This window comes from Procambarus clarkii, chromosome 48 (assembly GCF_040958095.1).
Source record: "Procambarus clarkii isolate CNS0578487 chromosome 48, FALCON_Pclarkii_2.0, whole genome shotgun sequence".
Taxonomy (NCBI): Eukaryota; Metazoa; Arthropoda; class Malacostraca; order Decapoda; family Cambaridae; genus Procambarus; species Procambarus clarkii.
In genome coordinates this window covers 5,013,842-5,029,748 of record NC_091197.1, presented here as the reverse complement: position 1 = coordinate 5,029,748, position 15,907 = coordinate 5,013,842, and the positions used below count along the sequence as shown (strand labels likewise).

The following is a 15,907-nucleotide window of genomic DNA, read 5'->3' as shown; positions in this document are numbered from 1 at the left end:
CGATAGTCTAGTATGAACCAGACTATCCTACTGGGACCTAATTTTTTTCAACTGGTCAACAATATTGCTCTAAAAGACGAAAAATCTATGCCAGTATGCACACTTTTATACATCAGATTGAAACAGTGCTACACCAGAACTTGTAGGAAATAGTACAACTAGGGTAGTAAACTATGGACAAGAATGGTAGGGACATGACGAATACAACACAAATTGTTGTAGGAAATGGTGTTTGGCGGGTAGAGGAAGGCAGCAAGTGCGCGAATGTATACTGCCAAGCTTACCAAGAGATTTGTAATAAAATGTTAAATGCACATTAAGTTTTGTAATGTAATTTATTTGTATAAATGAAACCAGGATATGTATAAAGACCCTTCCGATACATCCCCCAAATATATAGAGGATTTTAGATTAGTAAAATATAGGAAAAGTGTAATTCATATAAATTTCCAGCGTGTAAATACAGTACTGATAGTTTCACTTAAATGTTTGTAAAAAATTGACATACATAATGCTATGGTTTGAAGCGTGTGTATGTGCATATATATCAAAAGCTGTAAATCATATCTATAATATAAAATGAAATAAAAGATAAAAGGTCTGTCTTTACGGCATGATCCATCTGAAATTCATGTTAAACGGCAGAATGACTGAATGTGTCATTTGGTGAACATGACCCAGCAAATACAGCGTCAGCCAGAAACATGATAGGATGGATTATAACAACTCTGATTCAGGGATCCTACCACAATGGTCATATGACGCTGGTCAATTCACTTATGCTGTCCTGCCTTGAGTACAGTACTGCTCGGTACTCTCTCCCCCTTTTTTTTCAGAGCAAGAGAGATTTCGGAGGAAATACAGAACATGCAATACACGATAAAGCATCAAAATTATTGACACCGCGCGCACGCGCACATATATAATGTGTGTTCAAAATTGAGGTTATCTTGAGATAATTTCGGGGCTTAGCGTCCCCGCGGCCCGGTCCTCGACCAGGCCTCCCTTTTGTCTCCCCCCCCCCTCCCCGCTCAGCTCGTTGTCGCCGTGTGGGGGCTTGGTGGGCGGCTGCCGGAGTGTGATGCTCCTTGGGACAGTCCTGTCCTTTTCTAGCCTTGTGCTCCTGCTGCCGTCCTCTCCAATTCTGCTGGGCATCTTTTCCTTTCCTTTTCCTTCTGTTTCGTTTTTCTCCCCCCTCTTCTCCTATCTGCTTGCCGTTTCCTGCCGACCTTTTGCTCGTTCTGGTTCTTCCCTTGGACTTCTTCTATTTTGACGCCCGGGTGCTTGAGGAGGCATACTCTTGCACCCGTAGAACTGCAGTACCCGACGTCGAGAGCGAGGGGAACCTTTTATTGTCAATCCCCACTTCGTCACTGAACCCGATCTCGACGGACTGTCGGTTTCTTAAGGTGGCGTTTGTGGGGCGTATACTCACGACGCACCCCTAGGAGGCCCCGACAAGATCGGCGATAGCTTCTTGTTGGGTGTCCTACCTCTAATTGTGGCTCCATGGTGGGTGTGGGGGCACATTCGTGAGTGAATTCTTCTTTCGTCAAGATGATTACCCCTGCTTCGGCTTCTTCTGGTTTACCTTCTCAGGCTCGTGGGGTGGGCGACCAAGCCCCCGAGTCGGTCCGTATTGGAAGACCGGGCTCTGTAGCCTCCGCTGCATTGGGCCCCGACCTTGCTCCTCCTTTGGCCTCTCTGACTCCTTCCCCTGGCTCCCCTCCCTCCTCTGTGGTTGGGTCGAGCCCCAAGCCCCCAGTGGTGACTACCTCGTCCCCTGGCGCGGCTCCTTCTCTAGTTGTTACTACTGCGCCTTTTAACCCCTCTCTCTCTGGGGGTTCTCACCGCCGTTCTCGTCACGGCCGCCCTCGCTCGATTCCTTCCAGTTCTGCTACCTATCAAGCCTTGTTTGGTCCCGCTTCGTGGGCCAAATATTTTGATCTCCTCCCTCTTGATTCTGCGCCTCCTGACGATTTCTCCCTTCATCGACATCTCATTGATTCCGTGGATGCCTCCATTACTTTTAACCCCACTCGTCTCGGTACGCGTGTCGTTGCTGCTCCTTCTCAGGATGCTGCTTCCCGCTTGGCTGCCTTATCCTGCCTTGGCGAGACCCCCGTTCGGGTCTCGAAGAACGTCCAGTTGAATGCCAGTGTTGGCACTATTTTGCTCCCGCCCCATGTTGCGACCGGTGTTCGGGACCTACGCGACTGCCACGACGATATTCGACATATCCTCGCTGCCCAGGGCCATTCTATTCTCCAGGTGGACACGTTTACTCGTCCCCCTCGTGGTAGTCGCCGTCAACCCCTCCGGGTTGTGAAGATTACCTTTGATGGTAGGACCCTTCCACCCTCTGTCATTCTTGCTGGTGCCAGGTGCTCTGTCCAGGAGTACATTCCTTCTCCTCGGCTCTGCAACAAGTGCTGGAGGTTTGGGCATGGTGCCCTCCGCTGCTCCGGGACTGTCTCTCTCTGTCCTTTGTGTGGTGGCGAAGGTCACTCTAAGTCGGAGTGCGCTTCTCCCCAGGCTCGTTGCCTCAACTGCGGTGAGGCCCATCCTACCTTCTCCCGTGCGTGTGTCCATTACAAGCTTGAGGCAGCCGTCCTCAACTTGAAGCACCGGGAGCGTTTATCTTTTCCTGAGGCGAGGCGCCAGGTTCGCCGGCTCCCGCCTTATGCTAATATCTCTTATGCTCGCGTGTTGCGCTCTTCCTCTCCTCGTCCTTCCCGCCTTCCTCAGACTCACAACCGTTTCCGGGCCTTGGACCCTGATGCGCCCACTGCCCCCTCCTCTGTCCCTTTGGGTTCTCTCCCGAAGGATCCTCCTCCTGGTCCTCTGTCTGGGGTTCCCCTTCCTTCTACCCGGTCTGTCGTGTCTTCTGTGTCTCCTTCCTCGTCCCCCTCCGATCCTCCTTCCCATCCTCTTCCTCCATCTATCGGCTCTCCCCGCCGCCTGTCGGTGCGGGCGGATGTCCATCGCTCTCCTAACGGCCGTCGTGTGTGCTCTCGTTCGGCTTCTCCTGTTGAGACACTGGAATCCGTTGCCCGGTACGTAGTTGCTGGGACACCGGTCTCTTTAAGTCAGAAGCGTAAGCCTGGCTCCTCTCCTTCCTCTTCCCCGGCGGGTAAGAAGGCTTCGCTTTCTTCCTCAGCTCCTCCTTCTGGCTCTGTTGCTCCTTCCACTCCCGTTTCAGTGCTTGCGCCCCCTGTTCCTGCTATGGAGGTTTCTTTGGCCCCTGCTTCCCTTTCGGTTGCTGCTCTTGCTGGGGTGCGCTCCTCTCTTTCTACTCCCCCTCTTCCTGCTGCTGTCCTTGACTGCTCCTCTCCGTTGTCTCCTCCTCCTCCTCCTCCTCCTCCTCCTCCGGACCCTGCCCGCCCACCTCTGATCTGTTCTCCCGTTTCCTTCCCTCCGTCTTTGCTCAGTTTACCCATGCCCCCTAACCCTGACTTTGCTGACCCTGATCCCGACCCTGATATTCTTTAACGTGCTCTGTTGGTCTTTCGCCTTTGTTTCTTCCTTGTTCTCTGTTTTTGTCCTTTCTCTTCTCGTCGTTGTCCATTCTTCAATGGAACGTTCGAGGTTATTACGCCAATTTCCTCGAACTCCAACTTCTGGTTTCGCGGTTTTCGCCCCTTTGTGTCTGTCTCCAGGAGCCGATGCTTGGTGCTCGTCCTGGTCGTTTTCGTGGCTATTCCTTTCTCTCCCCCCCCCCAGCCATTGCTGGGGCTTCTAATTCTTCTGCTCTCTTGATTCGGGCTGATGTTCCCTTTGTTCCTTTACTTTTTCCTTCGCCTCTCCATTGTTCTGCTGCTCGTATCTTTGTGGGGAAATGGTACACAGTTTGTTCCATTTATCTCCCCCCGAGTGTCCCGCTCTCTCTTCCTGATTTGAAACACCTCCTAGACTCCTTGCCGGAGCCTGTGCTCCTGCTGGGTGACTTCAATTGTCGTCATTCTCTTTGGGGTGACGTTCTGACGAATACCCGGGGTCGCCTCCTTGAGCCGTTTCTCCTCTCTTCTTCCCTGTCTCTTCTGAATTCTGGTGAGCCCACTCATTTGGACTCTCGAACTCGCACCCTTTCTTGTCTTGATCTTTCTCTCTGCTCTTCTTCTCTTTACTTAGATTTCACATGGCAGGTTCTTGATGACCTCCATGGAAGTGATCATTTCCCCATCCTTGTTTCCTTTTTCTCTTTTCGCCCTTCCCTCTCTTTCCCTAGATGGCAGTTTGCTAAGGCGGACTGGACCCTGTTTTCCCTCAGTGCTACTCTCTCTGACCTCTCCCTTCTGCCCCTCTCTCGCGCTCTCCCCCTTTTTCATGACACTGTCTTCGACGCTGCCCTCCGCTCTATTCCTCGCTCTTCCTCTCGGGGTCCACGGAAGTGCGTTCCCTGGTGGAATGCGGACTGTGCTCGGGCTGTCCGCTGTAAGCGTGCAGCCTGGAAGAAGCACCGCCGTAGGCAGACGACCGATTCTTTTCTTTTCTTTCGGAAAGCGAGTGCGGTGGCCCGTAGGGCCATCCGTACGGCTAAACGTGAATGTTGGGCATCTTATGTCTCGACAATTACGTCCGAAACCCCTCTGGCCCAGATCTGGAAGCGTATCCGCAAGATAGCGGGTAAGTTCGTTCCCGATGTTTCACCGGTCCTTCACCTCCATGATGCTCTTGTGGCGGACCCGTTGCAGGTCGCTTCCGAACTGGGTTCCCACTTTTCTTCTGTTAGCTCTGGTCTTCATCTTCCCCAATCTTTCCTTCTTCGTAAACCTGTCCTTGAGTCTCGTCCTTTAGATTTCTGCACTCATCTTCAGCTTCCCTATAATGATCCCTTCTCTCTCTCTGAACTTCGTTCTGCCCTGGCCCTCTGCGGTTCTACGGCGGCGGGCTCCGATGGTATTCATTATGAGATGCTTCGCCATCTCCCTCCGAGCACGTCTCAGTATTTACTGAGTCTGTATAATCGGATCTGGGAGTCGTCGTCAGTCCCTGAGGACTGGCTCGATGCCGTTGTCCTCCCTGTTCGCAAACCAGGGTCTCTGGGTACTTCCCCTAAGGACTTTCGCCCTATTGCTCTCACAAGTTGTGTCTGCAAACTCTTTGAACGTATGGTTAACGTTCGTCTGATGTGGTTCCTGGAACACCATCACCTCCTCTCCCCTTCTCAATTTGGTTTCCGCAAGTGCCGCAGCACGACAGATGTCCTGGTGAACTTGGAGGTCTATATACGTACTGCTTTTGCTGCGAAGACCTCCGTTGTTGCCGTCCTTTTTGACCTAGAAAAGGCTTACGACACCACTTGGCGTTATCATATCCTATCTCAACTTCATTCTTTTGGCCTTCGTGGTCATCTCCCTCTCTTTCTCCGCAGCTTCCTCTCTCGTCGTTCCTTTCGGGTGCGCCTTGGTACCGCTCTCTCTCCCCCTTTTCAGCAATACGAAGGTGTGCCCCAGGGTAGTGTTCTGAGCACTACTCTTTTTCTGGTTGCCCTCAATGGTCTTCTTTCCTCTCTTCCTTCTGGTGTCTTCTCCGCTCTCTATGTCGATGATCTTACCCTTTGTTGTCAGGGTGATGATTCGCCTCTCCTTCAACGCCGGCTTCAACTTGCGATTGATGCCGTGTCGTCTTGGGCCACAGGTCATGGCTTCAAGTTCTCTACTTCTAAGACTTGTGCCATGACTTTTACGCGGAAACGGGTTGTTCTTCGTCCCTCTTTGTCACTTTATGGTCATCCCCTTGAATACAAAGATTCCGCGAAGCTTTTGGGGTTATTCCTTGACACTCGTTTGTCTTGGTCTCCCCATATCTCTTACCTCCGTGTTGAGTGCTCTAAGTCCCTTACCCTCCTTCGGGTCTTGTCCCATACTTCTTGGGGGGCAGATAGGCGCACTCTCCTTGCTTTACATTCCTCTCTCGTCCTGTCTAAGCTCGATTATGGTTGCCCTGCTTACTCGTCTGCTTCTCCTTCTACTCTTCGCCGTCTTGATGCTTTGCACCATACTGGGTTGCGCCTCAGTTCTGGTGCCTTTCGTTCGACTCCCGTCCTTAGCTTGTATGTTGACACTGGCTTCCTGTCTCTCCAGGACCGCCGTGATCGCTACTGTCTTCGGTATCTTGCGCGGTCCTTGCAACATCCTTCCTCTCGTCTCTGTCGTGCTTTAACTTTTACCCCTCCTGCGGTTCCTGTTCCTCTTCACCACCTCCCTCTTTCTGTCCGGTTATCTCGCCTGCAGGATTCTCTTTCCGTTCGTATTTCTGATGTTTCTCCTCGTGTTGTTCCTTCTTTGCCCCCGTGGAGGGTCCCTCTTCCGCGGTTTTGTACATCCTTGACTCGCATCACTAAAGCTTTTACCCCTCCTACAGTTCTAAAACGCCTTTTCCTCGAGCACTTTTCTTCTCACTCCCGCTCCGTTTCTGTCTTCACCGATGGGTCTAAGTCAGCGGACGGTGTTGGCTACTCTGTTGTTTTTCCTGATCGCACTTATATGTGTCGCTTGCCTCCGGAGACTAGCATCTTTACAGCGGAACTTTATGCTATTCTCTATGCTCTTCGTCTCCTGCTTTCTCGTTGTCAGTCTTCCTTTGTGGTTGTTGTTGACTCTCGTAGTGCCCTCATGGCTCTCGGGTGCTTTAATCCAGTTCATCCGGTAGTTGTCGAGATCCAGCATTGGCTGTTTCTCGTTCACAGTAAATTTAAGTCGGTTGAGTTTTGTTGGGTTCCCAGCCATATTGGCGTGTCTTTAAATGAGCGTGCGGATGCTGCCGCTAAGGAAGCTGTCCGCTCTTGTCCCATCTCTCGTAAAGGCATTCCGTATTCCGACTTTTACCCGGTTATCCATTCCTCAGTCCTTACCCGTTGGCAGGCTTCTTGGTTGTCTGTTACTGGTAACAAGCTACGTACTCTTAAATGTTGTGTTTCCTCGTGGCCGTCCTCCTTCCACCGTAACCGGCGGTGGGAAACAGCTCTAGCGAGGTTGCGTATTGGCCATACTCGCTTAACCCATGGTCACTTGATGGAGCGCCGCCCTGCTCCTTATTGTCCTAGTTGCATTGTCCCTCTTACGGTCGTGCATGTCCTTCTTGAATGTCCTGACTTCCAGGACGAGCGTGTGTCTTGCTTTCCGACCGCCCCTCGCGGTCACCTGTCCCTCGATAGAATTCTTGGTGACTCGGATACTTTTGATATCGTTCGCCTTATGCGTTTTTGTTCTCGTATTGGCATCCTTGGTGATATTTAGCGCCCTCTGATTATTTTGCGTATTTGATGGTGCTACATAGCCTTCCCGGTTTGGTGCCTTCTTTTGATAATTACTTACTTTGTCTCCCCCACCCCCAGGAAGCAGCCCGTAGCAGCTGTCTTAACTCCCAGGTACCTATTTACTGCTAAAAGGTAAGGTAAGGTAATTTATATTTTATAAATGTGCAATAAGGTATAATGGGTTATTACATGTTCTGTTAATTAGTACATTCTGGCACACCCACTAGGAGGCATAGCTGGTGTAGTGCTTGTGGTACTGGGCCAGAGGTACAGGTACCCGGGCAGAGTACCGCTCTCTAGTGGCGCCCTGTAACTCAATGCAGGTGGGGGAGGGAGGGAGGAGGTGATATTCTAGCGCACGGAAGGTGCCAAGTAGCAGGTGGCACTGCTTTTGTAGCACCCAGTTGCACTGCCACCGTCGACACTACTGGATGGGCGAGCCCCACGCCTCCTGACACCACTGCATGGGTGAGTCCTCCACCTGACACCATACCGCATGCGGGTCACCCATCTGACACCACTGCATAGGTCCCCCCCACCTGACACTGCTGCACACGTGAGTCCCCCGCCTGACACTGCTGCACACGTGAGTCCCCCACCTGACACTGCTGCACACGTGAGTCCCCCGCCTGACACTGCTGCACATGTGAGTCCCCCACCTGACACTGCTGCACACGTGAGTCCCCCACCTGACACTGCTGCACACGTGAGTCCCCCACCTGACACTGCTGCACACGTGAGTCCCCCACCTGACACTGCTGCACACGTGAGTCCCCCCCCACTTAGCCTATATTGAGGCTTATATGGGGATCCAACTTATACATACCAGGGCTCACATTAAGGCTGTTCTTAGTGTTTGATCGGAACAGACAGACTCCATCACATTTCGTTCAACAAAACCCTTACTTTTAACAATACATTTGGCCCCTCTGAAGTCGATAGAATGATCGCATAAACTGGAATGTAAACACAATGCACTGGAGTGCTGGGCTGTACGAATAGCATATGAATGTTGTATGTATTTACATTTAAGTTTATGCGATCATTCTATCGAAATATAAGAAAACCAGTTAAAAAAACGAAATAAAAAAATAAAAAAGTTACCTATACTAACGAAATGAACGGTATGGTAAACAACACAGCTCAATTCCAATGCAATGTCACAAAATAAGTAAATTAAATAAAAATAAATCGATATCTATGAAAATTCAATTTATCAATGAAATCAGAAACGTTGAAGTGGAATCGTAACATATTTAGTGTAGCGTGTGTTGCTCCTACGTGCAACTGATGACGCTGGTTCTTTTTTTTTAACATTTTTTTCCTTGTCACAGGTGAGGCATGTATATAGTAGGTATATACAAACACACGCCTATTTGAATGCAACGTTGTGTTGAAATTTCAAAGCAATCGTTGAACTTTCGGAGATTAGCGATTTTGAACAAACGAACATTTCCATTTTTATTTATATAAGATAAGGCAATGATATTTTCACAGATACATGTTTAGATCTTCACAACATTATTATTTTGTTATATATAAGATATGTTTTATCTTTATGTTATTTAAGTTGAAGTGCCGCGAGCAGTGTGACCTGACAAACAAGTGGTAACTGCGGCATCCGGTAACCAGTTCATGTATAGTCCGGTACCCACAGGAGGTCACGGAGCAGTTGTCTGATCTGCAGGTCAGCGACCTCAGGTACCCCAGACATCACGCCCGTTCCAAGCATAATGGAAAATTTAGGTACAACGTAAAGTGAAATAAGCATTGCGGTGTATATAGTAAAATATGCAGTGAGTGGACATGTGTGAACTGCTTGCCCGGGCACACCTGGCGGCGGTGCCCACTTCTCGCAGTATATGGGGACACGTCGCCGCCGCCATCGACGCCCTCAGCGACACCCCTGAGGCTCCCCATCAGCTGGTGTCTCGCCTGCTGGAGACCAGCGTGCGGCACCCACTGGTAGCGGCGGTGCCAAGGAGCCACAAGCATGCCCGCCAGGTGCTGCAGTGGCTCAGAGACCAGTGGCTCGCTCGAGGATGGACCATCCCTGCAGAGTTTTCCGACGACGCCATGTCGTGCCTGGAGTGTGATCCAGAGGTGTTTTACAAGACGTATGTTGGATGGGGCGGAGGTGGGGTGGGTCGGGCAGGGGTGACGCTGCTGGAGAGTGCCGGCGGCATCGCCCACAACACCACAGGACTCACCACCTGGTGTGGCGCAGCTGTCCTGGCCGAGTGGGCGACCGACAACCCTGCCATCATGGCTGGCCGGCGGGTGCTGGAGCTGGGCGCTGGTGTGGGCTTTACCGCCTGCGTCATCCTCACTACCCCCCTTCAGGAGGGTCTCCAGCCCCCCACCAGTTACCTCCTCACCGACTGTCACCATCACGTCCTCACTCTCCTCCACCACAACCTGGCGCTCAATCTGGCCACCGCACCACCAAAGGTAATCCCGCAGTAACATCCATGTGTAGCGTCTATACTGGTGCCTCTAGAACACGCACAATTCATGTAATTTTCTAGATCACGTGTCATATTACTACTACAAACTCATAGTAAATAGCAATGATGCACAGACCCCATGATGATGGGGGGCCTGGTAGCTGAGTGGACAGCGCTCAGGATTCGTAATCCTAGGGACCGGGGATCGATCCCTGGTGATAGCGGAAACAAATGGGCAGAGTTTCTTTCACCCGAGGGGACGTAGCTACGGCATACACATGTCATGTTTATATTACAAACATTACATAATATAAACATGTAATGTTTATATTACACACAACAGCTACTTTATAATTAGAGTTTTTAGTCCGTGCTGTGAAGCGGTAACACGCTCAACAGTGTATAAGTGCTTAGTGCCATATTGGCCAGGTTCGACTCCTGAAACACTACTGTGACACCATTAACTGCTGCTGTTGAGTTAGGGGCGACGACGATCAACAACAGTAGTGAATAATGTCACAGTAGTGCTTCCCGGGGGTCGAACCTGGCAATAACTGTTCACCCTCGTTTATCTTTCAGTAAATTGGGAATCTTGTAAACAGCTTGGAGAATCATATTCCAGAAAACTTACTAAGACAGTATAAGACGAGGCTTCCAGCAGATGGTAGCCAGTCGTCCTTTTTAAAAACTACAAAATTATGATCGTGCTACCATCTACATTATTAGTATATAAATATAATAATGCCAAAAGGAAATTATTTCCTTTATATTTATTGAAATCGTAGTCATGATTAAATAATTTGTTAAATTTTTAGCAATTAAAAGGCCGTGTATACAAATATTTTTTCTTATATACAAAAATCGAGTGTAACTAGGATAACAACGGGGAAAAATACGTATAGCACATAAATACTTTTATTTACAAAACCTAACTTTAATGAGTGATGTATGTGGTCTTATTCCTCTTCAAAACGTTAGTGTAATCGTAGTGATCGATGAATTAGATTTTTATTTCTTAGTCAAATAATCGAGATCGATATTTTGTTTTCATATCTAAAATAGCAAATGAGTGAACTTGGTCCCCGTCCATTTGATGAGCTCTGTTGGTGTCTAGTTCAACACAGCTCATTTATTTCGTACTTTGTCCAATAAGGATTTTATAAATAACTAGCTGTACCCGGCCACGCGTTCCTGTGGCTCGGCAGTGCATGTGCGTTGCTGAGCTACAGCAACCCTCCCCCTGTTTCCCCGTCCACCTTGCCATCCCCCCTCCCCCGTCCCCTCGTCCTCCCCACCATCCCCCACTCCCCTGTCACAATGTCCTCCCCACCATTCTCTATTCCCCCTCATCCTCTCCCTGCATCCCCCACTCCCCTGTCCCTTCGTCCTCCTCACCATTACCCCTTCCCCACTATCGTCCTCCCCACCATTCCCCACTCCCTCGTCCGATGCGTTCCCAACTGATTTGATGTTCCCATCAGAAAAATGGGAACATCAAATGATCCGATGTTCCCATCACTAAAAAATAAGAACAGTTAAAAAACGAAATGGAAAAAACAATAAAAAAATAAACTATACTCACGAAATAAACGGTATGGTAAACAACACGGCTCAAATCCAATGCAATGTCACACAAAATAATTAAATAAAAATAAATCTAAATCTATGAAAATTCAATTTATCAGTGGAATCGTAACATATTTACAATAGCGTGTATTGCTTTTACGTGCAACAGATGGCGCTGTTTAAAAAAAAAAGCATGTTTTTACCTGTTACAGGTGTGACATGTATATAGTAGGTATATAAAAACACGCACGTATTAGAATGCAACGTTGTCAAAATTTCAAAGCAATCGGTAAAGAGGTTTCAAAGATTCCCCTCACATGAAAAACAGTTAAAAAAAAATGTTTTTACCTGTCACAGACGTGACATCTTTATAGTAGGTATTTAAAAACATGCTCATATGCGAATACAACGTTGTGTCAAATTTCAAAGCAATCAGTGAAGTAGAACTGTGCCATGAATGGGGGGTACAAAGCAACCAAGATGTCCTGCTACTACTACTTCAAATAAACAATAATGTGAGCATTTTTATTGACGTGTAGCCCTATCTCCTTGTAAACTGTATTCCTAAGTTTAAGTTTACGACCCAACTGCTGGCACAGATTGTCCCTGTTGTTAGCAGACATATAGCTTTATCCTATTAGTTTCCCTGGAACACAACCCGCCTGTAGGTTTATAACTAGGTTTCCAATTACTGCTGGGTGAACAAGGACGAACAGTTAGGGCTTGGCACCCGGTAAATTATGTTGTTGTGCTCCGCCAGGAGGAACATTACCTTTACTCCGTTGCATGACTAATTCCTCGCTTCTCCCCAGAGAGAAGAACTGGAGAAGTTCCAGCGGGAGGCGAGTGAGGAGTTGGTGAGGGGAGAGGTGGAGGCAGGAGAGGTGGTAGCCTGGCCAACACCCGCTCCCCAGGGCTCGTCTCCTCCTGCTGCTGTGAGTCACAAACCAGCCTCCTACTGCACACACATTTCTGGATTCATTATTCTAAATTAGAGTTTATCGATATTCTTTACGTCGACGCATATAGTTGAAAATACCATTACAATAGGTGACCGTAGATAGGCTATCACCTGGTGCAGACGATGAGTAACAATGACGTGGTTGAAGATATGACCAAACCACACACCACAAGATGAGGAGACGACGACGTTTCGGTCCGTCCTGGACCATTATCTCAATCGACTTGATAATGGTCCAGGACGGACCGAAACGTCATCTCCTTATCTTCTGGTGCGTGGTTTGGTCATCCTATCACCCGATGTTGGCCAATAAATGCACGAAGATTATAAATTTAATATGAGACCATACTGCTCCGCCAGAACGCATGGTTAGAGGGTCTACAGCGTTGGTACTGTTGCAGGTGGTGGAGGTGAGTGGCGCATGCGTGCTGACGAAGGTGGACGTCCTGCAGGTTGACTGGCGCCGCCCGCCGCCCCTACCGCCCGTCGATGTTGTCCTGGCCGCTGACGTGGTGTATGCCCGACACCTCATCCCTTCCCTGGTCACCCTCATCAGGTAGTATATATAGATTTATTTATTTGTGTGTATACTTATAAAAGAGAATATGTGTTCAAAGTAGGCAGCCAGACGCCTGGGAATATCCTAACGAAACTTTGCAGGATAAATGCTCTGGTTGTTGTTTTAGATTCAGCTACTCGGAACACGAAGATCCAAATTAGCACGGGCTATGGTGAGCCCGTAGTGGACTTACCTGGCACAGGAGCGGGGCTGTAACTGAAATGCTCTTGGTACCGGGCAGTACATGGGATGGTCATGGTTTAGCCCTATGGTAAACTTTCCACCAAATGGTAAATTGCACTAATTTCAAAGCTCGCTAAATAAATTCCATACTCGCTAAGATTTATCTATCATTAAATGTTAGGATGGAAGGTGGTGAGTGGGAGACGTGTGGGATAGAGCGGGGAGTTGCTGGGGGAGAAACCCGGGCACAGTCAGGTACCCCTGCTAGTATATAATAAAATGTCTCTTAAATGGGACCAGTTAAAAACTCAGCATGTGACTCGCAGAGGCTCAAAGCAGTCATAAAACGACAAATGGAGACCATCTCAAGACCGACAACGACTCGCATCTTCACAGACGGATCAGTTGATAAAGAGGTTCTGCTGGGGCAGCAGTTTACACTAACAATCATGAAGCTTACTGGAGCATGAATAGTGGGTGATCAACATTGCAGACAGAATTATATGCCCTGAAGGAGGCTATAAACTATAAAATTGAGAATAATTTACATGTCATCATTCATACCGACTCTAAATCTTCGCTCCAGGCACTGTTATCCAGTCAGCACAGAGATAATATACAGCTCCTCACAGAAATCCAACATGTAGGAAAAGAAGCCCATAATCTAGGGCTGTCAATTACCCTAAATTGGATACCAAGTCACACTGGCATAGATGGTAATGAAAAGGCAGACTCACTAGCAAAAACTGCCACTGCTCTATCTGTTGTACAGGTTCAAATACCTCCAAGTTTTTCACAGATTAAGGAGCAAATCACGAAGAAAATACTCCCAACTATCAAAAGTCGCCAAAGTAGCGGATGGAATATCCACTGCGATATGGTACGAACAAGCCATTGGTTACTCCTATTTCAAGCCTGGCAAAAAGATATCCAGAGACATTGCAGTAGCCATACACAGACTCAGACTTGGTTACAAGTGCTACTGGGAGGTAATAAACCCAATAGTTAAAAAGAGTGTCATATCTTTGGAACAGAAGCAGAGGCGCCACTATTGCACTACTTACTGGAATGTGAACCCCTGCGCATCAAACTCAACATTAATCCAACGACAGCAGCTGCATTAGATGCACATTCCATAGTGACTACAATGATTAGAAAAACCGTTCAACAATGGGACTCACTAGTGAACATTCTACACCTACATCCGTCACCAAGATAATGTTATTAAAACAAGACTAAAACAGAAGTGAAAAAGAAATAGGGAAAAAGGAGGAAATATCAGAGTAACAAGGTTATCGCGAATAACCGAACTCGGTTACGGGCTCACCATAGCCCGTGCTACATGGACATTTTGTTCTGAGCAGGTAAATCTAAAACAACAGCTTAAGTGGGATTACGGGCTATTCATGCCTGTGCCACCTCTTCGGTGGCTTAAATCTTCATCAATCAATCATTAAGCTGTAGGCCAGACGCCTGGGGCAAGCAACATTCAGTTTTTCACAATATTTGATGTTGGATATGTTCCCAACATGGGTGGTTGGCCTAAATTAAATAATGGCACAAGACACGTTGTCATAGCGACCACTATGATAAATTTCGCTATAGCATTCTGGCTCAACTTTGTGAAGGGTTGAGAGAGAGAGAGGGGGGAGGGGGGGGGGCAGGAGGCATCAGGCGGAGCAGGAACTTATAATCTTGGGTGCAGAATATTCATATAATGCGAACTGTTATTTGGTCTATTAAAACCACATAATTTGCCAGGTCCATCCTGGACGGCAGCGCGTCAGGACAACGTGAAGGAAAACCACCAAACTTTGAGACAGTAGACATCAGTTCGAAAAACGACCAGAAGCAGAAGGCACGACTTGAAGTCTATTCGCAGCAAAATCCAACGGAGGAAGATGAAGCAAAGATGAATAAGGAAGAGCCAACAGGAGGCAAAAATAACGACGAAGACGGAGGTGCAACAAACGACAAAAATGAAAAACTAGAAAGGGACCAAACAGAAGGACCAGGGAGGAGGGAGCGCGAGGCATTCATAGCCTGCACCCGCCGCAGCCAGGAGACCCTGGCGGTGTTCCTGGAGGAGGTGAGGCAGCAGGGCCTGGTCTACTCCCTCGTCTTCCAGGCCACCCTCGACACCGACACCGCCCTCTTCCTCTACAACGAAGCCCATCTACCCGTCAAAATCTACAGGATCACCCTACCGTCTAGGTCAGTTGGGTCGGCTGCATGTCACTCGCAGGATTGAATGGGTTGTAAAGTGATGTTTGTTGGTGATGAGGGTGGTAGAGTCCATCAGCCGCTGTGGTGTGTGCTGACAGAGGCACCAGGTGCTCAGGTACTGCCAGTATTGGCCCTGGTGATTGCATGAATGTTTCTTTGGTTTAAAAATGTTATAAAAAGACTGAGTGGTTTTATTTATACACACTGAAGTTTAAAATACAGTATATAAACACCGTTGTATGATTTTACTGGCTATCCATAATACTATGCCCTCGCATGAGGAAAATAGTCCTACATGAGGTAACTCATGACCCAAAGGTGAGGCTACCATTACGTCCTCCAGACTACCTGGCCAGCACCCACAGCACTGACCCCTCCAGACAGCTGGACCTCTTATCTCCATCATGGCGGCAGAGTCGGTATTTATTAAACAGTTTACGCGCTCCGAAGCGTTATAAGGTCGTCCTCAACCCAAGGTTATTATTATAGAGCAGCTCGTAGCGTTTCAGAGCTCGTAAACTGTTTAGTAAATTCCCACTATGCCGTCATGGCGGCGGTAAGAGGTACAGAGCTAGTAAGTGGATACGAAGAGCTCATAGTCCTAACAGTGATCTCCCACGATACTCCTCACGTCCTTAACGTGTCTGTAGCAGAAAATGGAAATGAAAATAATTACTTATTAACGTTGTTTTGACATTATTTTA

General features: G+C 48.3%; 1 protein-coding gene across 1 annotated transcript; it reads left to right on the top strand.

The window, feature by feature from the left end:
* The first annotated feature begins 7,586 nt into the window (after positions 1-7,586).
* On the top strand, positions 7,587-15,437 carry LOC123764717 (protein-lysine N-methyltransferase EEF2KMT). Its single transcript, XM_045752770.2, has 5 exons — positions 7,587-7,729; positions 8,832-9,712; positions 12,087-12,209; positions 12,637-12,791; positions 14,739-15,437. Exons 2-5 carry the CDS (start codon positions 9,068-9,070, stop codon positions 15,226-15,228), a joined length of 1,413 nt encoding a protein of 470 aa, XP_045608726.2. The 5' UTR covers positions 7,587-7,729; positions 8,832-9,067; the 3' UTR covers positions 15,229-15,437.
* Positions 15,438-15,907: the final 470 nt, after the last annotated feature.